The 27,845-nt window shown below is 52.6% G+C and overlaps 3 protein-coding genes across 5 annotated transcripts in view; 2 read left to right on the top strand and 1 right to left on the bottom strand.

Moving 5' to 3' along the window:
• Window positions 1-10,886, top strand: part of CHRDL2 (chordin like 2) — a 34,769-nt gene extending 23,883 nt beyond the window's left edge. The window contains exons 6-12 of one of the 3 annotated variants that reach the window (XM_050756231.1): window positions 792-847; window positions 2,683-2,851; window positions 3,829-4,023; window positions 4,347-4,520; window positions 5,675-5,729; window positions 10,026-10,118; window positions 10,728-10,886. In XM_050756231.1, the coding sequence (XP_050612188.1) occupies window positions 792-847; window positions 2,683-2,851; window positions 3,829-4,023; window positions 4,347-4,520; window positions 5,675-5,729; window positions 10,026-10,118; window positions 10,728-10,818 (833 nt within the window). In that variant the 3' untranslated portion in view covers window positions 10,819-10,886. Of the gene's footprint in view, window positions 1-791; window positions 848-2,682; window positions 2,852-3,828; window positions 4,024-4,346; window positions 4,521-5,674; window positions 5,730-5,813; window positions 6,399-10,025; window positions 10,119-10,727 lie in introns of those variants that run through there. The other 2 variants (XM_050756232.1, XM_050756233.1) reach the window with 2 other exon arrangements.
• The window catches only part of RPS3 (ribosomal protein S3), a 735,956-nt gene extending 708,341 nt beyond the window's left edge, over window positions 1-27,615 (bottom strand). Inside the window, exon 1 of the mRNA XM_050756437.1 lies at window positions 27,612-27,615. The gene's annotated coding sequence lies outside the window, so the exon portion shown is untranslated. The remainder of the gene's footprint in view (window positions 1-27,611) is intronic.
• LOC126935255 (uncharacterized) lies at window positions 8,470-8,948 on the top strand. The gene is given in 2 exon segments (XM_050756500.1): window positions 8,470-8,721; window positions 8,724-8,948. Coding segments are annotated over 2 exon segments (477 nt in total).
• Window positions 27,616-27,845: the final 230 nt, after the last annotated feature.

Below are 27,845 nucleotides of genomic sequence, written 5' to 3'. Positions count from 1 at the left end.
CGTTTTGGAAGGAGCACTGGACTAGGGATCAGGTGACTCCAGTTTAGTCCTGGTTCTTCCAACTAACTCCACAAATTGCTTTCCTTCTCTGGGCCTCAGTTGTGCCCTGTGATTTCTAACACAGTCTAATTCTAATGTTCTGGGTCTTTGAAGCGAGAATGACTAGTGGGAACCAGACTGTGGAGTGAGGCAAGGGCTAAGGAGAGAGAGGTCCACTCGGGTTTAGGAAGCTGCAGGGCTCCAAACGGCTTTATGTGCTGGTTTCCCAGGGGAATAGGGACTGGCAGGGTCCTCAGGCTGGAGGGGCCAAGGGGCCGGAGTGTGGGGTCCTGGGAGTGTAAACCAAGGCCTGGTGACTTCAAGTGTGGCTGTCCAGGAAACTGCATCTATGCAGGCTGCAGGGATGGGACTCTGGGCCTTTGGGCCATCCATGGTAGATACTGAAGGGTATGGCCCAGTGTCCCAGAGAGGTGAGTTTCAGTAAGGACCAAACAAGATGCTCTGTTTCAAGGAGTTCAGTCCTAATGGTGACCAGGAGGTCAGTACAGGGAAACTGAGGCAGCAACCCAGTTGTAGGGGACTTCATCAACCCAACCAGGATGAAGAGAGGCTGTAATGGGAAGTGGAAGAAGCCCCCACTGGGGCAAAGGAGCCAGCTAGTGGGCTGGGGCTGCAGATGTGACAGCAGGCCTTGGGAATGGGCAGAGCCTATAGGTGGAGGCCTCAGGGCTCTATCTAGCCAGCAAAGCTGGGAAGCCTGAGGCTGACCCAGCTTCCCTTTGAGTTTTCAGATGAGGCAAGTGAGCAATCGGCTGAAGAGGACAGTGTGCAGTCGCTTCACGGGGTGGTGAGTGCACAGCCTTACTGATGGGGTGCGGGGCAGGGGGCTGGGACCCAGGGCCTAAATCTCATGACTCTGGGGCAAGCAATACCAGTTATTGTCTTCATTTCTTGTTTGTCCCCTGGGTCAGCTACATGAACCCCCACTATATTCCAGCCCCTCTCTCTAGCCTCCCATCATGGGTCCCATCATGGTTGATGGGCAAGGAGTGCCCTGAGGGAAGAGGTCACCATGCAGGGCAGCAGCAGGCCCCAAACTTCCTCATTTTCCTCTAGAGAAGCACCTTGACACTGTTCCATCTACAGCCTGTGTCTCCCCTTAGTTCAGGCACCTTCCTCCCAGGGAATGGCCTCTAACTTGGGCCAGCCTTCCCCACCCAATTCCTGAGGTACTGGTTCTTTAGAGCCTGCCTGTCTGTACTTACCTGTATCTTGGCCCCTCTCAAGCTTGCTCTAGGTTAAGATGGGCTTAGCTGGCCAGCTGTCTCTGGTCTGAGAGGAAGGAGATAGAGAATGGGCTCACACATTGATTCAAGTCCCTGACGGGTCCTCTCTGCTATGTCTGCCACATGAACAACTCCACCTGCTCTTTCAGCCTGGGTCTCCTGGTCTTTGGGAGACTAGAGGCTGCCTCCCCTTCCCAGAGATTCCCCAGGAGCCTGAGCTCATAACCACACCCTTCTCCTCTGCCAGCTCATCCTGCTGCCCTCCCCACCTAGGCTAGGCCTTCTCAGGTAGGGACCTGAGACCTGAGAATTGGGGTACTACAGGACCTGAGCCACCATTCCCTCCACTTTCCTTCCTGTCCTCTTCCTAGGAGGCAGTGTGTAAGTGAAACCCACCCAGGTTGAGTTCCAGGCTCCGATCAGCTACTTACTGATGGGTTGGGTGACTGGAGCAAGCATTAGGAGACTGAGCTGTTTGATTCCTTCTTGCCTTTATTCCACTCAACACACATCTCCCGGGAGTATCCTATGTGCCTGAGCCCGTGCTGGGGCCTGGGACAGTTTCCACTCTGCGAGCTCTTGTGAGCTCAGGCTCTGGGCCATCAGAGAACTGATGCAGGGACTGTACCAGGCAGGAATGGGCTCTGGAAGGAATGTGTGTGGCTCCAGGTCAGCTAGGGAGATAATAGGCTCTGGTCCCTGTCCCAAGCCCACTTGCTCCTCTCCTGTGGCCGGGAGCTGCCCACTCCCTAAACTGAGCTGTCCTCGTCACACCCCTGTTGCTGTCACTGACAGCCCTCTCAAGACCTGGTCTGGAGGGACAGGGTCTGGGGGTTTTGGATCCCAGGGGTTCAGGAAAGGGGGCCTAAGCTTCAGAGACCCTTTGTCTGGGTCTGGATGGGGCCTGCTCTTGGTCTTCACGTCCCATGGGATTCTGGGGCCTGATGCAGTCTTCAGAGGGCCATCCTCTTGTCCAGCCACCAACTAAATCTCCGCAAAGGAGAACTGCCTGCCATGCATCCTCACCGCATGCTCACCTTCTGTTTCTCAAATATGAAGTTCTCCCTGATCAATTATGTCTGCCACATCAAGACCTCAACACCCTCTGCCCACCCCAGCCCCAAGGCCTTGGCTCTGTCTGACAAGGCCCAAGAAAGGCTTCCTGGAGGCCAGATTTCCAAATCACTATCCTCTGAGAGTTTTCAAAGATCGAACTGTCTGAAGACATCTTAGACCTCATCCAGATCTTTCTATCTCTGGCCTCTGCCCTCTCTTCTCTGGGAAGTCATGCTGGGGTCTCCCCGCAGCCTCTTGCTGCAGCCTATCTTGCTGTTCCTGTCCCAGCTGGGGCCTGCTACGCTCAGTCAGTGACCTTCATCCTTCCTGCTATTTGCAGAGACATCCTCAGGATCCGTGTTCCAGTGATGCTGGGAGAAAGAGAGGCCCGGGCACCCCAGCCCCCACTGGCCTCAGCGCCCCTCTGAGCTTCATCCCTCGCCACTTCCGACCCAAGGGGGCAGGCAGCACCACTGTCAAGATTGTCCTGAAGGAGAAACATAAGAAAGGTGGGGACTGAACCCTCCTCCAATCTGTGAGGCAGGGAAGGAGGGCCCTGACTGCTCCCACCTCCCACCCCCAACCCCCTGTACTCCCCACTCAGCAGTTCCCCAATTCCAACTTGGCCATGAGCTTGTAGACTCGGAGAATGCCAAAACTGAATGAAGGTGCTCTTAAAGATCATCAGGTTCAAGCCCCCATTTGACAGATGAGGACACTGAGGTTCAGAGTACTGAGTTAGAGACAACTAGTCCTGGAACAGTATAAGATTTTTTTTTAGCATCTACCGCATCTTTGCTGGGAAGAGGGGCAGACAGAACAGACAGATGGCAAATGGAAAATGGTCTCTGCCCTTGAGGGGCTCATAGACTAGTTGGGGAGACAGACAAGTAAATAAATGACTTTAATATAAGGAAGTGTGCTGAGGGACAGTTTCTGACAACAGAAGGAGGGAGCAGAGCGAGGTTGCAGGAGGACAGTGGGGATGAAGGAGGGAAGGTGGTCAGATGGGCAGCCATGGCCACAGAAGGGGAGAAGAGTCGTCCCCGCAGACTGCCCCGACTGCTGGAGAAGGAAGAGCTGTGGCACTACTGAGTCCTTGCCCTGCCTCGTTCAGATGGGACACCGAGGCAGAGGGGGGAAGGGACCTGCCAGAGCTCACATGACCAGGTGGTGCCAAATTTGATCTCAGTTCTACCACAAGATCAGCACCCTCCTTGCTCCCACAGAAGTGCCCTGAAGGGCGAGGGAGGACTCTCCATCTTCAGCAAGTTCCTTCAGGGCCCATCTCAGTTCTGAGTGCTACAGTGGGCGGTGTCCGGGAGAGGGGACAGGTTTTATACCCTGGCCTATGCTTTGCAGGCAGTATGGCTAGGCTGGACTGGTACAGTGAGGGCTCTCCAAGGGCCCACCCCACCCGCTGCTGGACCAGAGGCCCTGGCCACGTCTGAGGCCCTGATCCTCCTCCTTTCTCACCCTCATTCAGCCTGCGTGCATGGCGGGAAGACGTACTCCCACGGGGAGGTGTGGCACCCGGCCTTTCGTGCCTTCGGCCCCCTGCCCTGCATCCTATGCACCTGTGAGGATGGCCGCCAGGACTGCCAGCGTGTGACCTGTCCCACCGAGTACCCCTGTCGTCACCCCGAGAAAGTGGCTGGGAAATGCTGCAAGATTTGCCCAGGTACACAGGCGGGTGCCGGCCAGAGTGAGCCCTGGGTCTCTCTCCCCAGGGTCACAGACACTTGGAACATCTCAGACATGGAAGGGCATGCATCAGTGCCACAGGATGCAAGGCATGTCAGACACACAGGAGTGGAAAACGTCAGATGAAAATATCAAATGGATAGAACCATGTGGTGTCAGGATAATAGATTCAGAGGTTGTTAACGTAGAATCAAATAATGTTCCAGATTCCATGAAGTCACAACCTTTTAGAATGTTAGAGCTTTGAAGAGGTACAGCCACTGTTTATTGAACAACTTCATGAGCTGCTTGTCTCTCCAGAGGACAAGGCGGACCCTGGCCACAGTGAGATCAGTTCTACCAGGTGTCCCAAGGCACCGGGCCGGGTTTTCGTTCACACGTCGGTATCCCCAAGCCCAGACAACCTGCGTCGCTTTGCCCTGGAACACGAGGCCTCAGACGTGGTGGAGATCTACCTCTGGAAGCTGGTAGAAGGTGAGTGTTTGCCCACTCCCAGTGGGGTGTACCTCTGGCCAGTCCCCCTTCCCGTGCCCCAGACCCCACAGGAGCCTTAGGGACACTTTGCTGATCAGGTGCCTCTGGCTGCCCCACCAGGTTTAAGAGCCCCTGATTCCAAGATGCAGGGAGATAGTGAGCCTGACTGGTTCTCTACAGTTCTGATAAGCTCCTCCTGCTGATGCCAAGGCTCGATAGTGCTCCCTCTCCTGGGAGGAAGGCACTGTTGCACCTTGTGAGGAGCCAGGCAGGGTGATGCCTGCCCTGGAGAAATAGATGTCTAAGCAGGATTTTAGCACTGGGGGTGGGGGTGCGGGGGCGGTCTTCTCAGGCAGGAGAGCCCTCACAGCATCCTCAAAGTAGGAGGGCCTGGAGGCTGGCTGTATTCAGTCTTTTTAAAGTGGTGGATCTTATCACTCCCAGGTAAGTGGACATCAGAACTATAGTTCTCATTCGGTGAGAAACCCACCCTCTTCAACAGTCTGTTGCTATCACCAACTTAAGGTCAAGAGGAGTTTTTTCTACTTTTTTTTTTTTTTGAGACAGGGTCTCAGTCACCCAGGCTGGAGTGCAGTGGCATGATCTTGGCTTACTGCAACCTCATCCTCCTGGGCTCAAGCGCTCCTCCCATCTCAGCCTCCTGAGTAGCTGGGGCCACCATTCCCAGCTAATTTTTGTATTTTTTTTCTTTTTTGTAGAGATGGGGTTTTGCCATGTTGCCCAGGCTAGTCTCGAACTCCTGGACTCAAGTGATCCTCCAGCGTCAGCCTCCCAAAGTGCTGGGATTACGGGCGTGAGCCACCACACCCAGCAGGTTTTCATTGATGAAGAAATTGCTGAAAGTCCAGTTTTGTGGCCTTTCTTGTAAAACATAACCTCTGGGTAGAGTGAACTGTTAAGCCATGATCCAAACTAAACTCTTTTAAGTGTGAATTATCTCTAAAGTTCCTTTCCTCTACTGATGGTTTTGGCTGGCGGGGTGGGGGTGGAAGAGGGAATGATAAGAAAAATGACAATGATAATAATAACCAATGTGTGTAGCACTTTGGAGTTTACAAAGTGCTTTCACATTCACTATCTCATTTGATCCTCAACGATCCTGAGAGTTAGGTATTATTATCCCCATTTTACAGATGAGGAAACTGAGGCTCAGAGAGGTGAAGTACCTGGCCCAAGGCCACACAGCCAGTAAGTGGAGGACGGGAGCTAGAGCCCATGTCTTGTGGCGTCAGATGCGGCTCTTTCCCTGCTCTACTCTGCCCCCTGTCGTAGGAGGAATGGACGAAGAAAGTGGAGCTGTTCAGCCTGGAGAAGAGAAGACTCAGGGGGACAGGACTGCTGGCTTCGTGGTTCTGAAGGGCTGTCCCAGGCAGAGGGAGCAGCCGTGTTCTGAGTGACCACAAGGGTCAAACAACAAGCAGGGGCTTTGGGTTCGAATCCCAACTCTGCCAGTTTGAATCCAGACTGTGCTATACCTTAGCTGTGTGGCCTTGGGCAGTCATGTGATCTCTCTGGGCCTCAGGTTTCTCTTCTGTAAAGTAGGGAAGAGGGTTTTTGGAGGATTAAATGACATGACATCAGTGCAGCCCCTGACATACAGCAGGCACTAAAAATGTCAGTCTTCTCATTCCACCACATTGGGATGGTGAGAAATGCAGAGAGGCAGCTTTCAGCTCCAAGAGAGGAAGAACTTTCTCATGCTTAGAGGCTTCTGCCAGTGGAAGGGAGGGAGCAAGCTCCAGTTACGAGAAGCGTGCAAGCAGGGGCTGGTGGGGATTCTGTCTGCAGCTGGGGAGTTAGATTCAGTAACCCTTAACATTTTTTGAGCCTTAAGATTCCATCAGTCCCGGCTGGGCCCGGTGGCTCACACCTGTAATCTCAGCACTTTGGGAGGCCAAGGTGGGCGGATCGCTTGAGCCCAGGAGTTTGGCCAACATGGTGAAACCCCATCTCTACTGAAAATACAAAAATTAGCCAGGCGTGGCGGGCGCCTGTAGTCCCAGCTACTCGGGAGGCTGAGGCAGGAGAATCACTTGAGCCCAGGAGGAGGTTGCAGTGAGCTAAGATCGTGCCACTGCACTCCAGCCTGGGTGACAGAGTGAGACTCCGTCTCAAAAAATATATACAATAAAAAGAGTCCGTCAGTCCCTGGGCAGGTTTTGGCCACATATTTACTCTGGGCCTCTCTCCCTCTGCTGCCTGCAACTAAGTGCCGGGACATGGAGCATAATAGGCCCCAGCCTCTGTCTTTAGGAGGTCATGGCTTAGTGACCTGGGTGCAGCGGAGCTTATTGGGAGCTGAGCTGGTCACGGATGGCTTCGTGGAGAATGGGCCTCAATGATGTAAAGAGCCAATGAACAGATAGTGTACCTAAAAATTAAAATAAATAAGTAAATAAAGAGGCAGGAAGGGTACACTGCATCCAGGATGACAGCGAAAGTCTCAAACGCTGGTTCCAGAGCTCACGCCCATATACCCTGTGCTCTGTGATTGGTGTGTAGCAGGCACTATATATAATGTATCTCATTTAATCCTCTTAAGAAACCTAAGGGACATGTATTAATGCCCCCATTTTGCAGGTAAGAAAACTGAGTCTGAGAAGTCAAATGACTTACACAAAGTCACGCAGTTTAAGCAGTAAAGCAAAGATTCAAATCCAGATCTGACTGTCCCCGGTGCCACCTCCATAGAGGTGACTTTGTGCTTTTAGGGAGGATGGCCAAGGTGTGCCAGGATGGCACAGTGGGGACATAGCTCATGGCCAATCTCATTGCCACCGGCCCAGCAGAAAAGGAAAAACAACTTCACAATGCCAGGCCCTGCCATCCTGTCACTAGCAAACCGCACCCCATCTCCTCACCCTGTGGGTTGCCTAAATGCCCCATCAACCTCCCTGTTCCCTCCCCGTCCCAGACCGTGGGAGTTAAAACAAACACTCCCCAGGGTTGATTGTCAGTGGGAACCACTCACTGTCTCCCCAACCCAAGGAACGGAAACAAAGTGAGCAGGCAGATGCTAGGTGAGGCCACACCACGAGGGGCCAGCCCCAGACACCAGAATCTAACCAGATAGTTGGCTTAGGGTTAAGGGCCTTTTAAAGTTTCACAGTAGAAAGGATGTCAGGGGTCTCAATTCCAAGCCCTGCCTAGGAAGGAAGCCCCCCTGCAGCCTCCTGATGGCCTGATGGTGTCTGGTGCCTGACTGTACATACCCCCACTCCCACACCAGATATGTGACTCACTTCCAACACTGTGAATTGCTTAGCCCAAAGGGCATCTGACTTCACACTGAGCTGAGCCTATCCTGTGTCCCTGGACCCGCCCATTGGTCCCTGCTCTGCATTGAGGATCCACAGAGCCCACCTGCCCTCAGACCTGCCACAGCCCTTCAAAGGGCAAGAGGCACAACCATGACCCTCAGGCTAGCTCTTGATTCCAGGCCAGAGACCCAGTCCTTTCAATTATGTTTTACAGACCACAGTGTGGGAACCCGCCCTCATCCCTGCCACCTTCTCTCCAATTTTTCTGTAACTTGGGAGCATGCAGTGGCAGGCTTGTGCCAAAGGACCCAGCCCCATCTCATCTCTCCCCATCTCATCTCATGCTTGTTGCCTGCCGCTATGATATAGTCCCTGGGCCTTTGGAGTTTATTCCATATCCTGGTCCTTGGCATCTGGGCTGGGGGGTCCATGGACAGTGCTGGACATTTCCTGATTCCTGGAACTCAGTCCCAGGATCAGGGTTTTCTGTTCCCCTTGGCAGGAATCCCACGCTGATTCCCATAAAGCAGGGCCAGTTCTTGGTCTTCTTAAAGGCGGTGTTGGCCTAGCAGAGGCCTTGCTGGTTGCATCTGTTCTTTCTGGCCAGAGACCTTGGTGGGTAACAGCTGGTGCAGCCTCACAGCCCATGTGCTCAGGGCCTCAGAGCCATGTGTGGTGCCAGTGGCCAGCTCCCCATGAGATGCAAACATCAGGGGATCCAGCTAATACCTCATTCCCCCTTGAGGCCTGGCCTAGACTGGGTGTGGGGTGTGTGTGTGTGTGTGTATGTGTGTGTACTTGTTCATCTGTCCAACCATCCATCCATCCATCCATCCATCCATCCATCCATCCATCCAGGGATTCATTCATTCTACATGCCTAATGTGGGCCAGGCTCAAGAGACCCAGAGAGGAGAGCCCTCTCTGGGAGTCCCCAGTCTGGTAAAGGAAGCAGGAGTAGGCACAGTGAGAGCACATTAGAAAGAGGCACAATCACAGATGGAAGCCAGGTGCTGTGGGTACCCCAAGGAGGAATTGCCTCGGGTGGATTAGGGAAGCCTTCCCAGGTAAGGCTTGTAGCACAGGTAGGAGTTCATTTGGTGCCAATAGTAGAAGTAGTGGCCAGGTACAGTGGCTCACGCCTGTAATCCCAGCTTGTGCTTTGGGAGGCCAAGGCGGGTGGATCATTTGAGGTCAGAGTTCGAGACCAGCCTGGCTAACATGTGAAAACCCAGTCTCTACTAAAAATACAGACACACACACACACACACACACACACACACACACACATACAGAGTTAGCCAGGCGTGGTGGCGGGCACCTGTAATCCAAGCTACTCAGGAGGCTGAGGCAGGAGGATCGCTTGAACCCAGGAGGCAGAGGTTGCAGTGAGCCGAGATCACGCCATTGTACTCCAGCCTGGGTAACAAGAGCAAAAACTCCATCTAAAAAAAAAAAAAAGAAGTAGAAATAGAAGGCAATAGTAGAAGGTATTCCAGGAGAGGGAATGGCATTTGGAAAGGCTTGCCTCCTCAGGGGACGTCAAGTATTTGGTTAGGGCTAGGGCACAGGCAAGCCACTATTACTCTGCCACTTGCTCATTCTTTGGTATCTGAATAACCACACCTATTGATTTTTATCATATGTTCTATGCCCTGAGAAAAGTGTGACCAGTCCACATGAGCCAGCCAACCTTCCTTCCTCCCTTCCTGCCCTCCTTTCCTTTTTCCTTCCTTCTCTTTCCTTTCTTCCTTCTCTCCTTCCTGCCTTCTGCCTCCCTCCCTCCCTGCACTGGGGACAGGTGGGTGTTGTGAGAGCAGGATGGTGCAGGTGACAGGAGCAGGGTCGGCAGAGAGAACAGATGGAAGAACACAGGCTTCGCCGTGGAGGCGACAGGACGTCAGGGAATGGGAATGACAGGGTGATGTATACATGTTCTAATGACCACAGCTAGGACTGCAGATTAGAGGGGGAGTGAAAGGGGTTAGGACTCTAGTGTAGTGACCCAGACAAGACAACAGGGGCCTGAGTGAGGATAGTGGCAGCGAGGTAGGAGAATGGATTCAAAATATTGAGGAAATGTCATCAGCAGGATTTTGTGTCTGATCAGAATAGGGATGGGGGAGGGAGTGACTGAGTCCGTTCTGTGCTAAGTCACCCTGTTTCACTTTTCACTGACTGTAAGTTTTTGTCTTTCCTGCTCACGTCCTTGTCTCTGCCCTCAGGGATCTTCCACTTGACTCAGATCAAGAAAGTCAGGAAGCAAGACTTCCAGAAAGAGGCACAGCACTTCCGGCTGCTCGCTGGCCCCCACGAAGGTAGGAGCTTGGGCTGAGGAATGGGGCCTGGAGAAGAAGGCAAGGACACAGGCCAGAGCCTCTCGGGGAGTTCCCAGGCTGCTGGTGCTGGGAGGAGGGGCTGTCAGCCACAGACGTCAATTCCCAGCACAGGAATCCAGTGGGTGTCTGCGCCAGAGATTTCCCAACTCCAGAGCAGGAAGGTGAAGCAGAGCTGGCTGGATTTGATCTTGGGGGTGGAGAGAGACAGGGCTGTGGGGTGGGGAGGTCTGAGCCCCCAAACCTGTGTGCTGCCCACTCCCTCTCTACTGGAACATTTCCCACTTTCCTTCTATACTTTACTCTTAGGAAGATGGACCCAGGTGGGGCTTCGGGTCGGGGAGGGGAGGTCACAGAAAGGAGTATTACCAACAGGTGTCAGGAAACCAGCTCTGTCCCCCAAGGTTGTTTGAAAGCTGAGTCATGTGCCCCAGCCGTGTGATGGGACACTTACCTCCAGGCTCCCTGTGGGCTCCAAACCCTGGCCCTTGCAGTTCCTCCTGGCCCAAGGCTTTTCCAGCCCCCAGCCCCTGCCTCTGTTGTGCATGTGCAGCATATGCGCCCTTCTCTTTTCTGCCCTCCTCCATGCAGGTCACTGGAACGTCTTCCTAGCCCAGACCCCGGAGCTGAAGGTCACGGCCAGTCCAGACAAAGTGACCAAGACATTATAACAAAGACCTAAACAGTTGCAGATATGAGTTTTATAATTGTTATTATATATTAATAAATAAGAAGTTGCATTACCCTCAACCCTGCCTTCTGGGTTCATATCCAGTCTCCTGCATGCTCTCCCAGCAACTCCGCAAGGCAGGCCTGGTTATCCCCATTTTACAGGGATGGAAACCGAGATCCAGAAGGGACAGAGAATGGTCCCGGTCCTCACAGTGAGTTGTCACCAGAGCCAGGGCTAGCTTCCCCAGCCTCCTCACCCAGGCCCCCCACCTGCAGCGCCTCCTGCTTTTCTGGGCAGCCCCCCTCCCACAGCTCTTTGACACTGAGCCTCAGAAAGAGGAATGACTCTAATTAGCCAGGGGAGGGCGCTAATTGAGCCTTAAAGCACTTTCCCAGCAAATATTCCTGGGATCCTCACTACTCTCTTCACACCCTACAACGAGGAAACCCAGTTAGGGAGGAGCAGCGGGCAGTCATTTGCCCGAAGCCGCAGAGCTGCTTAGTAGCAGATCTGGAGTTGGAAGCCAGATCTCTCGCTCCAGGCTAGCACTCCTTCCCCAGTTCCACAGTGTGGCCAGTGTCACAAGCCCAGATAGCCTCACCTCAGAGGATTTCCAAGACTGAGCGGTCAGATTGCCAACTGGCACCATGCTCTGAGAAGGCCCAACAGTTACAATTAAAGACACCATTAGGGCCAGGCGCGGTGGCTCATGCCTACAATCCCAGCACTTTGGGAGGCCGAGGCAGGTGGATCATCTGAGGCCAGGAGTTCGAGAACAGCCTGGCCAACATGGTGAAACCCCATTTCTACTAAAAATACAAAAATTAGCCAGGCGTGGTGGTGCACGCCTGTAATCCCAGCTACTTGGGAAGTTGAGGCACGAGGATTGCTTGAACCCAGGAGGCAGAGGTTGCAGTGAGCCGAGATCATGCCACTGTACTCCAGCGTGGGCAACAGAGCAAGACTCCATCTCTAAAAATATTAATAACAAAATAAAGACACCATCAATTATTTATCCTGCCGACGTGTACAAATCCTTATAATTTCAAAGATGTTTTAATGCCCATGATTTCACTAAAGGTGAATGGTGTAGGCACTACCCACATTTTAGAGAGGAGGAGACGGACTCGGGACCACCGCATGTCTTCCCCAAAGCCTCACAGTGCTGTACTGAAGCCAGGGCTAGAACTCAGGTCTTCCGGCCCCAGGCAGGGTTCTCTCCTCAGGATAGCTGGTCTCAACCCTCTCACAACTATGGCTTCTCCATCCCCTCCCCACCCAAGCCTGATCAAAGCTCCAGAGCAATGGTGGAGAGTAGTCTGTTGACTGGACTTGTGCAGCCACTGAGAGGGCTTGGTGTCATTGTCTCCATAGCCTTGGTCTTTTTTTTTTTTTTTTTTTTTTAAGAGATGGGGTCTTGCTATGTTGCCCAGGCTGGTTTAGAACTAATAGGCTCAAGCAATCCTTCTGCCTCAGCCTCCCGAAGTACTGAGATTACAGGCATGAGCCACTAAGCTGGCCTCCATAGCCCTAATCTTGAATCTAGGGTTACTAAGGTTTGGGAAGTCGGCTAAGGTTTGGGAAGTCTTATTGAGCAGGGATGAGTGTCTCCCTCCCCTAACTCCTCTGCCAGCTCCCAGGGTCTGGGTTTGAAAGTTTGGGGTTTCAGGCTGGAACCTCCCAACATCCCCTGAGTCAGAAGACATTCACCTTCTCCCCTCACAGCCTCTACCTGTCCCTCCTCGACGACTCACAATTTTGGCCTGGCTTGCTCACACAGAGGGTTCACTTGGAGCTTTGGAGATGGGTTCTGAGCTTGCCTCATTTAAAGTGCAGGAATCTGAAAGCTTAACCATTCACAGGATAAACTCTGGTCATCCTTCAGTCTAGCTCAGATGTCTTCAGTGATACCTTCCCTGACACATCTGTGCCCTGAACCCGCTCCTCCTTTCCTGGAAAATGGGGTTTGGAGGCAGGGCTCTGTCATCAAAGGCAGTTCCAGGGTCTCTAGACAGGAGTGGACTTCGCTGTACACTTTTCCTGATGCTACAGACCAAACTGCCTTCCTGGTTTCTCTGACGGGCTTATGGGATGCCTATGAGGTTCGCCTTTCCACCGGGGGAACACATTCAGCACATTGCCCTCTCCTGACTTTGGTCCAGACCTTTCTGAGTGTGTAAACACGGGCTCGCCATGTGAGTCTTTAGGCAGCTCTGCCATGTTGTCTTCTCTTTCATGGATTCATTCATAAAACATCTTCTGCGCTGCTCTTGGGTGGGCTTTATGCTAGAACACCAACACAGTGTAGGGAGCTAATTGCCCTTCCTGTGTTTTGGAGCCTCAAGTCTGGAGGAGGAGATGGAGGAGGAGATAGAGGAGGGAGTGGCATCCGAGCCCCTGAGTGTTGCGAGTGCTAAGGGCAGGGACCAAAGGGGCACAGCCCCAACCCAGACTGAGGACACTCAAGCAGGCTCGGAAGGTGAGCAGGAGATAGAAAAAAAGGAGAGAGAGAGAGGAGGGTGGGTGATGGCACAGGAAGAGAAAACTTGGTAGAAGGTGAAAAATAGCAAGTTACAGCAGAACCACAAATAGCTCACTGTCACTGGATGATAATTTGAGGCAACGTGCAAAGGGAGGTGAGGCTGCACAGCTAGCTGAAGAGCTCTGACTGCATCCTGAAGGCTAGCAGGTAGGCCCAGGAGAGTTTCAATACTTTGGTCAGATTTGTGGTTGAGAACACTGGTTCTACTGGCCAGGTAAAGAAGGGCCTGGCAGAGTGAGGCTGAGGCCAGGTAGGAGGTGGCTGCTGTGGGATCCATGTGAGGATGACTCTGGCCTGGGTAGGAGAGAAGTCATGGGCAAGGTACAGTGGATGACTGGCGAGATTCGGGATTGAGGGAGAGTGAGGAGCAAGTGTGTACCTGGTGTCTCACTTGGTGATACCTTCTGGGAGGAGAAGCCAGAAGTTTCAGCTGAGTACATGCTGAGTCTCAGGAGGTATCCACAGCCCTCTGGGTTTAATAGGTCTGGAGAGAAAACCGGGCTAGAGGTGGGGAGTTGGGAGCTGTTGGCCTGTAGGTGGTAACTAAAGCTGGGAGAGGGGGTGACACTGGTCTGGGAGAGATGATGGAGTAAACAGAGTGGGAGCATGACAGACCCCAGAGCATCAGCAAAGGGTCAGCATGGCAGACGGAACAGGTGGGGGAGCAGGGTGCTGAGAGGACCAGGAGTAAGGCCGGCAAAGAGACCTTCATGGAGACAAGGAGACTCCTCCAATGGCCACAGCAGGGAGCAAAGTCAGGAGAGCTGAGAGGTGGGAGCTGGGTTTTAGGTGCTGAGATGGTTTCTGGGAAGTGAGGAAACAAGCATTTTAAGAAAGCTGGCAATAAAGAAGAGAGGCAGGCCCATGGCTGACTGTGCACATGGGCTTGAAGAAGACAGCTTTCTGGCTGGGAGCAAGTCTGTGATGAGGAGATGCCCCAGGAGAGGGAAGATTAGGAGAAATAGGAGTGAGGATGGATGAAGGCAAGATTTAGGGATGGGTTAAAATCCATTCTTCATTGGCCTCTAACCTGCTGTATAACCCTACTCATCTCCTTGTGAGTGTGATGAAAGGGGAGTGGAGGGCTCCCAGATCTGACCAGCCATGCCCCACCATGGGGCTCCCCAAGGCTCCAGCAGGGAGTCCCATGGGATCCACTGTCCCATCGGTGGCCCGGCTGGGCACAGCCAGAGCTCCCGCTGAGGTAGTGATATCCCTCCTGGCCATTGGTTAACAAAGCACATTCAAATCCACTGTCCCATCTGATCCCTAGCACAGCCCAGTGAGGTGGGGCTTGTTAACCATATCAGACAAGGGAACTAAGCCTCCAGGGAGAGAAGGTCACTCACCAAGGTCACAATAACAAATGGACAATTGGATTCCAACTGAGGTCTACGATTCTATACCCTAAAGTCTTAATTTTATTTTTTTAAATTTTTTGGGGGCAACTTTATGGGGTACATGAGAAATTTTGCTACATGTATATAATGTGTATATAACGTGCAGTGATCAAGTCAAGGTATTTAGGGTGTCCATCACCTGAATATATTATTGTTAAGTACAGTCACCTTACCGTGCTATCAATCACTGAATGGAATCCTTCTGTCTTACTGCATGTCTGTACCTTCAGCCCAGTATTCTTCATCCTCCCGCTCCCTGCACCCTTCCCAGTCTCTGTCATCTACCTTTCCACTCTCTACCTTTATGTGATAGGATTCTGTATCCTCATGGGTCCCAGAGCACAGGAGGGGGCCGGGTCCTGGGCAGGGGCAGGCACCACAGACCTGGGCTCAGAGCCCTCATTCCACTCAACCTTCCCAGGTAGCTTTCTGGCCCTGAAATGTGATCATCCTTCACAATGCCAGGCCTGGCCTCCAGGTTTCCTGGGGATGTTTCCTCCTCCTCTGGCAGCTGTCATGTCACCTCCCTTTGTCCCCCCACAAATGCTGGGCTCTGGGAAATGGCAGTATTTCTGAGAAACAGGACGTGGCCTGTGGTTTAGGGCTAGCCTGGGGGTGAGGGATGGCCTGGGGCCCCGCTGGGCACAATGGCATCTCTCTCTAGGGCTGGCTCAGCCACCCTGCTTCCCCTCACCCTGGTCCCTGGAAGACACCCCCTGCCTGCCACGTCCTCCATCAGAGTCAGTTCATGGAAGATGAGCAGGAACCGCTGTAGGAAGCTGGCTGAGGTTGGAAAGGGGGTGGGTTGGCATGGGTTTTTATGTATACGGTGTTTTCTCAGACTTTCTAGAATTAGAACCTGGATCTCTGGTACCCAGCTCAAGACTGATTTAATGACCACATGAAATTTGATTTCTCTCACCAATCCCACCTTTTTCTTCCTCCAGCACACATCAGAGCTCACATACTTGCCCAAAGTCAAATAGCAACTGGGACGTGGGGCTGTGATTGGAACTCACAGGGTCTCACTCCAAAGTTCGAGCCTCTCCCGCCGGGTTACAACTGGGCCAAGGATGAGATCAGCCTCCTCACCAGCTCCCCTGCCACCAGCCTTTCCTCTCCCACCGCTGCCCCTTCCCAGTAAGTCTTGCCTATCAGAATGGTCTTTCAAAAACACAAATCTGACCATGCCTCTCCCTTATTAAGCTGCTCCCTAAATGACTTTCCTTTGTCCTCAGGATGACACCAAAGCTCCCCTCCAACCCCTTCATGATTGGACTCCTGCTGCCTTTTCAGTCCAACCCTTGGGTTTATCTCCCAGAAATACCCAAGGGTCCTGCTGCACCATCTGACCGAGTTGGGATGGGTCTGGGCTCCAGCAAGACCTGAATCATGGACTCTGACACCATCAGAACATTCCTTCTCCATTCTCAACTCTGTAGATCCTGAATAGCCATACCTTCTTTCCAACCAACTCTTTCAAGAAGAAGACAACACACTACACACTGTTGAACATCCTAAGAGCTCCCAACCAGATCGGGTACAAAGGAACTTCCCTTCCCATTCCAATAGAAATACTTTGGGGAGGAACTCTGACTGGTCCATATTGGGTGACATACAGCCAGTCTTGGGTGGTCAGGGATGAGGTATTAGCATCACATGATTGGAGTAGGGGAAGAGCAGTGCCCCAAAATAAGGGAGTAGGTGGCAAACACAGAGAGTGGTTACCAAAGGGATCCCTGTTCCCAGGCTGCCACTGCTACAACTTTCTTGAACCTGTGTCCTCTCTTCCATGCCTTTTACAAGCTGTTTCCTCTTTCTGAAATGCCTTTCCCTATTTTATGCCTGTACTATTTCATTTTATCTTTCAAGATCTCCTAGAAAATCCCTCTCTAGTCCTTGGCTGCCCCAGCATTGTCTGCTCCTCAGTAGTGGAACTCATCCTTTTGTACTGCAGTGATCTGGTCCTCCCACAGGACAGTTAGTGTCTGGAATCCGAGACCACATGTTATTCATCTCTGCACTTCCAGCCCCTAGCATGGTTCCTAGCCCACAAGAGGCATTCAATATATGCTCATTGAAGGAAGGAAGAATTACAATGATGGTAAAGGCAACAGTGGTAAGATGTGATTGACTGCTGACATATAGTAGGTACTCAATAAATGGTTGTTCAATCCTTGAATGATCACCACTACCATTGTCACTGCCATTACCACCACCACCACCACCGTTACTGCCACTTCCACCACTAGGACCACCCCTTACACTTGCAGGGCCCAAGCAAGAATGCATGTGAAGACTACGTATCACATCCTGAATATTTAAAAGTTATAAATCAAACAAAACTATTACATGAATATGTTTTGTGTTCCTACCTTGACAATTATAACTTCTTCACGGCCTGGAAGGCCAAATTCAAATTTAAAATTTTCTGACTTCTCTGAATTCTTGGCCAGAATATGTAAACCCAGGGAGAGCCAACCCTTAACCCCTGGCTTCCAGCTGTTGGCCCACCTCTCTCCTCATTTCATCTCCATCCTCTACTGTGAGGGGTCCCGTACATACACGTATGGACACCCCAATCTGCATGTCTATGGTGGTTTTAAAACATGTCCACAAATGCTTTTATACTCCTCCCATTGAGAGGTAGCCCATGTGTGGCCCATGTCCCCACCCCTTAAATCTGAGTAGGCTGTGACTCATTTGTACCAACAGAATGAAACAGAAATTATAAGGGGTGATTTCCAAGGCTAGGTCAGAAAAGGCAATGCAGCTACTGCTTTGCTTACAGAGATAACTGCTTTTGGAGCCCTGAGCCATTTGCACAAAGTCCAGCTGCTATGAGGCCACCATGCTGTGAGGAAGCCAAAACGACATAGGTGACACACACATATGCTCCACTCAACAGACCCAGCCGAGCTCTGGACCAACTATCGGAAACACCAAGCAGATATGAACATAAAGACTCCTCCAGGGGGATCCAGCCCCCAGCTTAGAGTTTCCCCAGCTGAGACCCCAGGCATTGTGGAACAGAGACAAACCATTCCCACTGTGCCATGCCCAAGTTGCTGCCCCACAGAATTCATGAGGAAATGAAAAACAGTTGTTACTGGGCATGGTGACTCACACCTATAAACCCAGCACTTCGGGAGGCTGAGGTGGGAGGATCATTTGAGCCCAGGAGTTTAAGGCTAGCCTGGGCAACATAGCGAGACCCTGTCTCTATAAAAAATAACAGCTGGGTGTGGTGGCTCATGCCTGTAATCCCAGCACTTTGGGAGGCCAAGGCGGGCAGATCACGAGGTCAGGAGATCGAGACCATCCTGGCTAACACGGTGAAACCCCGTCTCTACTAAACACACACACACACACACACACACACAAAAATTAGCCAGGCGTGGTGGCAGGCACCTGTAGTCCCAGCGACTCAGGAAGCTAAGGCAAGAGAATGGCGTGAACCCAGAAGGTGGAGGTTGCAGTGAACTGAGATTGCACCCCTGCACTCCAGCCTGGGCGACAGAGCAAGACTCTGCCTCAAAAATAAATAAATAAATAAATAACAAATAACAAATTACCTGGGCATGGTAGCACACGTCTGTAGTCCCATCTATTCAGGAAGCTGAGGTAGGAGGATTGCTTGAACCCAGGAGGTCAAGGCTGCAGCGAGCTATGATCATGCCACTGTACTCCAACCTGGACAACAGAGCAAGACCCTGTCTGAAAAAAAAAAAAAAAAGAAAGAAAAAAGAAAAGTTGTTTGAGCCGCCAAATTCTGGGGTAATTCGTTATGCAGAAAAAGCAAATGGAACTTTTTCAAATTTCATCCAGAGCCCCAGCAAACTATCCCTCAGGTTTAGAGAACAGACCTAGGGAAGAGGTGCAGTCCAAGAAGCAGACTCAGGGCTGCTTGGGCAGAGAATTCCAGGATCCTAGGTCCCCACTGTGGTCTAGAAGGGAAGTGGGGTACACATGCCCTCGATCCTATGGACCCCTTGGGCTGTGGGTAGGAGTGCAGCTGAAAGTGGGTCAGACTGGGGCCCTCCAGAGGGCATGGTCCAGGCTGGGGGTCCCTCTTTCCTGGGCTTAAAGGTGGTCCTGCCCTCCTTCACCACCATTGCTACCTGCTACTACCAGCAAAGGGGATGTAATTGTCCTCTGTGTCCAACTGCATCCTCAAAAGTCTCCAGTCTAGAGAGGGAAAGAGAGACACAAACAATGACAACAGAGTGACAAACACAGAAGAAGGCACAGGGGGGCTGTGAGAACCCATGGCCAGGGGGCAGGGAAAGGGGTGTCAGAGGAAGCTTCCTGGATGAGGGACATCCAAATAGAGACCTTAAGGAATTATTCAGGGAAGTGGAGAAGTTGTGTTTCAGTCCTAGGAAACAGTGAGGTCAGAGGCCTGGAAGCAGGCAAAAGTGGTGACAGGCAAGGATACAAATAGAGATTCCATGTCATATCACATATGATCTATTACATATTATGATACGTACTCTCCATTTGCATTCTTGCCCGGGTGCTACAAATAGGAGCGGTGGTACTGGTGGTGGTGGAGGCAGTAATGGTGGTGGTGGCAGTGGTAATGGGAGTAACAATGGTAGCAGTGATCATTCCAGAGCTCAACAACCACTGATTGAGCACCTACTGTATGTCAGACATCTGGGAAGCAGCAAAAAGTTCGGCCTGGCAAGAGAGTAGTATCGGGCAGTGGAGCTGGGTGGTGCAGGAAGTGGGGGTGAGGGGAACGGGCTCTAGAGGGAAGCCTGGAGAGGCAGCAGAGGTCAGTTTCCCCAGGGCCACGAGAACAGGGCTGATATTCAGGAAAGATGGGCTGGCAGGGCTGTGAACACTGGGGCCTATCCTGATTGCCCAGGGCCTTTCCAAACCAGTAGTTACTTTGAATATCTCCCCTATTTTTGAGCCTGGAACGATTTCCAGCAGGGGAGTGACTCAAACAGATTTGTGTTTTACAAAGATCCCTGAGGCTTCTGTGGGAGAAAGACTTGGAAGGAGTCAAGAATGGAAGCAGGGCAATCAGTTAGTATTAATAAGTTATTGCAGCTACCAGTGACAGAGATGGTGGCAGTCTGGACTAGGGCATGGCAACAGAGAGGGAGAGAAGTGGGTGGGATTGCCAGCCACTTAGAGGGTAGAATCAACAGAAGCCACGGCGAGTCGCAAACAGCCCCTCACAGTACAAAGGGGAAGGAAAAGCATGGATTTCAATAGCAATTAAAATCAGCATTGTTGTGCTTCGCAGGTTATAAAGCCCTTTCACACGCACTGGTGACATGACCCAGGGCTGGTGGAGTGAGCAGGGAAGATTTTCCTTCTGTAGGGGAGGGTCATGTGAGGAGAAAGGTTTTTTGCTGCAGCCCTCCCTTTTCTTCCGGCCTCAGATGCTGTCAGTTAAGGACATGAGCCCTGGTGCTGCAGCAGCCATCTTGTGGCCATGAGGCTGAGAATGATAAAAGCCAGGATGCTGAGGAAGGCTGTCCTGAGCTGAGTCCTCAATGACCTTGATGGCCCACACTGAACCAGTCTGGGGACCACCTACCTCCACATTTCTTGTTAAGAAAACAACAGATGTCCTTGCAGTTTACGCCACTGTAGCGGCACTGCCATTGACCCAAACACAATGCCTCTTATACCTTTACCATTGTCATACATACCAGCTCGCTCCAGTGAGCTTTCATTCCCAACAGCCAGCACCTGCTTCTCTTTGTCAGAGGACTGCCCTCGGGCTGCCAGAGCCCACTTTGCCAGTGAGCATGGAAAACCAGAAGAGCCTGAGAATGTCCACCCCCACTCCACCCCAGGTGGCCCTTAGCCCAGACAGATGAGTATTGAGGTGCCAATCCTCCAGCTCCCTTATGCTAATGTGGATGACTCAGGAGTGACTGCACGATCTCTGGCGCTCCTCTGCAAGTCTGAGTCAAGCTCCCCTTTGTGGGACTTGGCCTGAATCACACCCTTGCCTTGCCTTCTTCCCTTCCCACTTCTCCACTCCCCTACTACTGGTTTGTCTTGGAAACACTGCCCAATACATCACTTTCACATGACTCCTCATCTCAACTTCTGTTTCTAAGAATCCCAACCTAAGACAGCCACTGTTAGTCAGGTTTTCTATACTTGCAGCCCAATGCATTCTAACAGATACAGGCCCAGCAAAGTAAAGGTCTAACAGCAACTTTGCTATGTTTCAGATGTAGGTTTCCTGCCTGCAAAAACCTATCATTTTTTTTAAACGTGCTAATAAGCTGATGATTAAAAACATACCTTTGTAAAGTGCTAATCCTAAACATAATAGCATTGGCAGCTAGTTACTACCAATTACTGAGCATCTCCCATGAGCCAGGCACCAGACCAAGGCTTTATTTACCTCTGTGACCTCATTTAATCTTCATTAGACCCCTATAATGTGGATACTGTTTGTATTAATTTTGTATGCTGAGTAACAAATTACCGCAAATTTAGCATATTTATTGTCTCACAGCTTCTGTAGGTCAGAAGCCTGGAAACAGACAGTTCTCTGCTTTAGGGTCTCACCAGCCTACAATCCAGGCATCAGTTGGGGCTGTGGTCTCATCAGAAGCTTGACTGGGAAAAGATCCACTCCCAAGCTCCCTTAAGTTGGAAAAATTCACCTCCTTGCAGTTGCAGGATTGAAACCCTGGTATTCTTGCTGGCTGTCAGCCAGGGTCCACTTTCAGTTCTTAGAGGTGACCCACAGTCTTGCCACGTGGCCTTTCTCATAGGACTTCTTGCAGCACAACAGCTTACTTCTTCAAAATCAGAACTCACAGTCTCTGACTCCAGGGAGGGTACAGTTCCTCTTTTAAGGAATTTTACCTGACTAAATCAGGCCCACTCAGCATCATCTCCCTTTGGAGTAACTCAGAATCTAATAATTTGGAACCTTAATTACATCTGCAAAATCCCTTCGCCTATGCCATGTTCCAGTGGTCAGAAGCAAATCACAGGTCTTGCTCACACTCAAAAACTGAGGATGATACAGGGTGTGAACATTATGGGTGCCACACTAGGGTCTGTCTACCACACTATTATCCAAATTGTACAGTTGAGGAAACTGAGGCAAAGAAGAGTTTAATAATTCTATCCAAGCTCATACTGCCAGTGAGTGAGGGTGGGGTGTGGTTTTAAACCCATGCACTGCAGTTCAGAGCCTAATCTCCTTTTTTTTTTCACCCATTTCTCCTTTCAAGAAAGAGCCTGCACTCTTGTCTGTTACTCTGCACTGCCCAGACACTGCTCCAAATGCTTTTCCTTCCTTATGTCCCCAAATTTCCTTGAAAATACAAGGAGGAAATGGAAGCTCAAAGAGGTTGAGGAACTTTTCCAAGGTCACACAGTACTGGAGTCAGGGCCACAAACTAGGTTTATAAATCTTCCAAACCCAAGATCTTTAGAGCTTGTTCGGAAGTTTAGTAGGGGAGCATAGCTCCTCATATACCCCTGACAGAGGGATGGTCCTCCTCTATCGGGAAGGTCATCCTCTTTGACCAAGCATGCAGCTTCACGAGGGATGCACTAGAGTGGTAAGGGAGGAAGGGGACACCTGCCTAGTCAGCCAGACCAGCCAAATCAACCCTGCGATCACTGAGGTGACAGATGTCACAGCCAGATTGCCCTCACATCAAAAACTCAAGATCTTAACCAGTGTAGAAGGCAGTCAGTGCTTTCACAGAGGAATAGTGAGTACAGAAGGAGTTCACAGGAGGCCGGGCACGGTGGCTCAAGCCTGTAATCCCAGCACTTTGGGAGGCTGAGACGGGCGGATCACGAGGTCAGGAGATCGAGACCAGCCTGGCTAACACGGTGAAACCCCTCTCTACTAAAAATACAAAAAACTAGCCGGGCGAGGTGGCAGGCGCCTGTAGTCCCAGCTATTTGGGAGGCTGAGGCAGGAGAATGGCGTAAACCTGGGAGGCAGAGCTTGTAGTGAGCTGAGATCCGGCCACTGCACTCCAGCCTGGGTGACAGAGCGAGACTCTGTCTCAAAAAAAAAAAAAAAAAAAAAAGAAGGAGTTCACAGGAGACAAAGAGCACCCCTACTGGGGCAGGGTGGGGCACAGTCATAAAGAAATAACAACATATGGCTATTTGAAAATGGGGGAGAGGGAAAGGAGAAAGTATATTTCCAAGGAGGGGACAGGTCAGGCAAAGGCAAAGCAGCAGGAAAGCACAGGTGTTTCGGACTGAACAGGGGTGGGGGGTAGTTTTGGGGGCACTGAGAAAAAACACTGGAAATGTAGCCAGGTCGCAGTTTGGAACACCAGGCTGAGGGGTCAGAGTTTTATTCTGAAGACAGTGGGGAGCCATACTCCGGTGACCCCTCTCCTCTGCCCACAGGGAGCTCTCAAAGGGTGCTGAGCAGCAGCAGTCATGCACAAAAATGCCTTTACGAGGGTGAATGCAGTGTGTGGAAGACAGGACTGTTTAGGGGTCTTCCTGCCTCTGATGGCATTTCCCACTCAAGGGCATGTGTGATTCTCCCATATCCCTAGGAGGGAGGGTTGATGTGAGGCCATGACCATTTTATGAGTGAGGAAACTGAGGCCCATTGGGAGACACAGGGGCCTGTGAGGGTAACAAGGCCCAGTGGTGGGAACAAATATCCCACTTCAGTCCTGGTGCTGGGGGTATGGGGACCAGCGATTATACTTTTCCTACAGATTATGGCTCATCCATCCTCATTCATGTAACAGAATCAACATGGGGCTGTGGATTCCAAGGCCCCAAGCCCAAGGGTTCCGATTCAGCCGATGTGAGGTGGGGCCATCAACTGGCCTTTTTAAACAAGCACCCTGGTGACCCAGGGCCAGGCTATCCTTCAAGAAACCCTCAAGGGTGTAAGGGTCCAAACCTCAGTGGGAGAACGCTGCTCATGATGCAGCCTTACCTCTGAGGGCCTCCTGCTCCTGCCCCTTCCTCTGGGGGTGCCTCAGCCCAGCTCAGGCCTCATCAAGTCACTGCCTCCAGCCTCAGCCCTTCAACCCCTCCTTTACACAGCAGCCCAAGTGAACTTTCCAAAAGCAAAGCTAGCCTTCTCACGGCCCAGCTCAAACCCCTCCCGCGGCTCCCCATCACACAGGTGGAAGGCCGCCTCCCCGCCTGGGCTCCCGGGTCCAGCTCCAGACAAGGCAATGCACCTGAGTTTTACTCCCCCGTTGCCTCTGCCTGGGCTGCCTTTTCCCGTGTACCGGGGGACCCCTCCTCAACCTCACCTAAGACGCAGCTCCCTGCCCCCTAGAAAGGCTTTTTGTCCCTTGCCCTAGAGCTAGAATTCCTGCTGACCTTCTGTTTCTTACGTAAACCTCGCAGCAGCACTCTAAGGGCTGGCTCCGGCGAATGCTATTAATAATGGGGAAATGGAGGCTCAGAGCGTCAGTAACTTGCCCCAGGTTTCTCTGCTGTAAAAGGTATGATTCGAACTCTAGACAGCCGCCCCTGGAGGGCTCTACTTCCCGCGGCTGCCAGCAGGGGTGCGCGGAGCCGCGGGGATCCGAGAGGCGGGGGCCGCGGTGGGGGCGCTGGAAGAACGGGGGCTTTGATTCCCATCTCCCGGCGCAGACCCAGACGCTAATTAAAATCGCCTGGGCCGCGGGGGCGGCGGGGCGGGCACAAAGCCGGCTTTGACCGGGCGGCGGCGGCCCTGGCGGGCGCGGGGCCGCGTCGCACAGGGGCTGCTTGTGGCCGTGTTTGTTTTCGCTTGTAAAGCGCGGCCGCGAGCGGTGCCCGGACGGCGAGGGGGTGCCCAGCCCGGGGAGGGCCCCTGAGGCCACGGCGCCCGCCCCCACCCGCCCGGCTGCGATCGCTCCCGGGAGCCACCCTGGGCAAGGCCCTGCCCACTAGGGCCTCAGCTTCCCCTTCTCTCACAAGACGGCGGTGTCACTAGGAATGAACGCTTATTGGGCGCTTACTGTATTCCAGGGCCTGGACTGAGGCTTCTCCCACTTGGTTTTATGTCATCCCCCCTGCTCTATTAATATCCCCATTTTACAGATGAGGCCCAGAGAGGTTGAACACCTTGCCCGAGGTCTCACAGGTTTACAGGAAGGAGCAAGGCCTAGAGTCCAGCAGAAGGAGAGCAGGGTTTGGGGCAGCTGGGTCACAGGAGGTGGGTGTAGCAGGGATAATGTTCCTGCTCAGAGCCGGCTGACTGCCCATCAAGCTCCTCTTTGAGAGTGAGCTCCCAGCACCTGGGTATTGAAGCCGAGCCTTCGACTGAACCACTGGGGGCCCTCTGAGCTTCCTTCCAGGCCGGGCCATTAGGGTGCCTCAGTGTGCAGGAGTGTCACTGCCCTGAAAGGAAAGCCTTTTCTGGGCTGCACTGGGCATTGGGGGTGGGCTCCAAGTACTGCCAGTGCTGGCAGAGGAGCAGGTCTGTGTGGATGGGTGGGAACCAAGAAAAGATGGGAGCTTCTTCCTTGGGAGCCCCCACGTTTGGAAGAATCTCCTGGCTTCTACAGTCATTGAATCACCAAATCTTACTGGCCTTTGCACTTGCACCCGCCCTGTGCTTCTTTCACTCACTCTTCCCTGGATTCCTACTCATCCTTCAGTTCTCAGCTCAGAGCAAGTGATACCCTCCCAGCACCCATCACTTCATACCATCACTTCTTCATCCCAGCACCCATCACAGTGGTCACGGTGCGCTCAAGGCCTTGGCCCTTTCTGCCTGACCCGGAGCCCTGAGGACGGGACTGTATCAGCTTGCCCCCCCTCTCAGCCACCAGGTCCCTCCCTTCATAAACGAGCCCAGGAAGATGCATTGGGGAGTGTTTCCTCTGGTGCCTCCAGATCAGAGCTCAGTCAAGGCCTGGCTGAAGGTCTTGGGATGAGAGTGGGCATGGTCAGAGAAATACAGAAGCCTGATGGGGGGCCCAGGCTCACTGCCTAAGGAGGTGACTGACAGGGCGGCTGACAGTGTCCATCCAATAACATGGCACCAACGGAGTGTCCTGTGGCCGGGAGTCCTGCCTCCCTTCTGAGACTGGTCCTCTGGTAGCCTCAACTCTATGCCTCTCTTCCTCCCTCAAGCTAGCCCCTCAGTCCCCATTTGCCCTGTCTCTGCAGTTGGCTGGCTGGGAGGGCTTCGACCTGGATAGGAGTCCCCCACTGATCCCAGCCACCTGTGAGGAGGAGAACAAGGCAGGAGGGAGGGTTTCTCCCAGGCTCTCCCCATCCCGAAGACCTGGGAGCCAGAGCTTGGACAGAGACACTATTAACACAAAATTTGCAAACATGGCTTCTAAAAATAGCTCTGGCTGGCAAGGCCCACCTGGCACAGACTGCACCTTTGCGGCTGCTGGCCTGCTCCCCTTGGAGTGTGGGCCATCAGTCTGTCAGCAGACATGTCACTCTGCCCTCTTCCCCCAGGGGACGGGGCAGCCGCAGCCTTGGGTGGGATCCAAGGGAGAGACCCTCGTGAAGACGGGACTTGTCCCAAACTGATGAGGGGGAGAGGAAGGATGTGCAGTGTCAGGAGGAAGACAGTCTTGGCGATAAGGTGGATTGAGGAGACAGCACTGCCCACAGGGAGCTCTCAAAATGGGTGGGGGGCAGGACACAAATGTATGAAAGAAGACCAAGCAGCATTTAAACTCCTGCAAATGAAAGTAGCCAAGACGAAGAAGGAAAGCCTGCGCAGAGAAGGGCAGGGCCAGGAGAGCAGTTCCATGATCCTTATAGACCCAGATGGGGGTGGGCATCTGGTCACCCCCCAGAAAATCCTCAGGACCTCAGAGCCAGGAAGGAATCCGAAAGCTCACCTTGTCCAACCCTTTTATTGGACACATGAGAAAACTAAAGCCCAGGTTGTTGAGCCTTGCCCTAGGTCCCTCCACACGGGTCTGCTGGCCTCATGCCATTTCCACCAGGCCCCTGGACCTCCCTCTTTGCTGGCTGATGGAATGACCATAATTAATGATTCTCAGAATGCTCCTTTTCCATTGTCAGTTTATTGAGAAAAGTTTTACTGAGTACCTATTGTGTGCCACACACTGGGTTCACAAAGCTGAACTGGACAGGCAGGACCCTACTTTCCAGGTTAATGGCAACACCCGCTTGTGTGTACAGAGCTCTGCTGTGCATTCACATAAATTCACAGAATGGAACACAGTTTCCCAGCTTACAGCTGAGGAACCCGAGGCTCACGGAACTGTCATCAGCAAAGTTGGGGCTGGAGCCTCCCCAGGTTGCCGCAGGAGGCCTTGGGTTGCCTCTGAGTCAGTGGGGACAGGCCTGTAGGAGGCCAGTCACGTGCTCCTGGAAGCCTCCTGTCCCGGATGCCACCATGAAGGAGAGCTGAGAGGTCGCTGGAGGCCCCGGGACCGGAAACACGTGATTCCGCTGCAGTGCCCTGCTTTTGGTTGGGCTCAGTGGCATACCCGGACACATGACATAGGTAGACCCCTGCCCTCGCAGAGGTCACGGGGAAGCCCTGCTGCTCCCTATTGGGTAGCTTCTAGTAGTCCTCCCTAGCCCCCCTCATGAATTCATCAGACCACACACAAATGCCCACTCCTGGAGTGGGAAAATAAAGCAAGAGCTGTTGTCTTCCTCCCCACCCTCACACAGGCTCCATCGGGGTCTATGGAGGGGAGGGGCATAGTGGTCAGTAGATGCGAAGCCACCTGACCTCCCTCAAGGGCCCCTGTCTGTGCTGGTCCCTCACAACAACCCCTGGGAAGTGCCCATCTGAGTTCTTTCTGTAGGCACCCCATGCTCACCCTCAGTGAGGACCTGTGTTCCTTTCTCCTCTTTTTCTGGCATCACGGTGAATTCTCTGCAGTGGGTTCATTCAAGGTGGGGCCTGCACATCCGCTCCAACCATTCCCCCATACCCCCAGGGGCACATCCCCACATCTACAACTCCCTGCTTGCTGCCCAGAACTTTCCAGAACACCATGATGCAATGCTTGCCTAAGTCTCCACATCCATCACACACCTTGTGGGCTGACGGGGCCCTGACCACAGGTCCAGGAAGTAGCCAGCTGTTTCACTCTGCTCACAGACTCTGGAGATCCATCGGCCACAGAGAACTCTCCCTGCCTTAGAAGGCCCGCTCC

Source organism: Macaca thibetana, chromosome 14, assembly GCF_024542745.1.
Source record: "Macaca thibetana thibetana isolate TM-01 chromosome 14, ASM2454274v1, whole genome shotgun sequence".
NCBI lineage: Eukaryota > Metazoa > Chordata > Mammalia > Primates > Cercopithecidae > Macaca > Macaca thibetana.
Note: the sequence above shows the minus strand (reverse complement) of the source record. Positions and strands in the feature narration are given on the sequence as shown.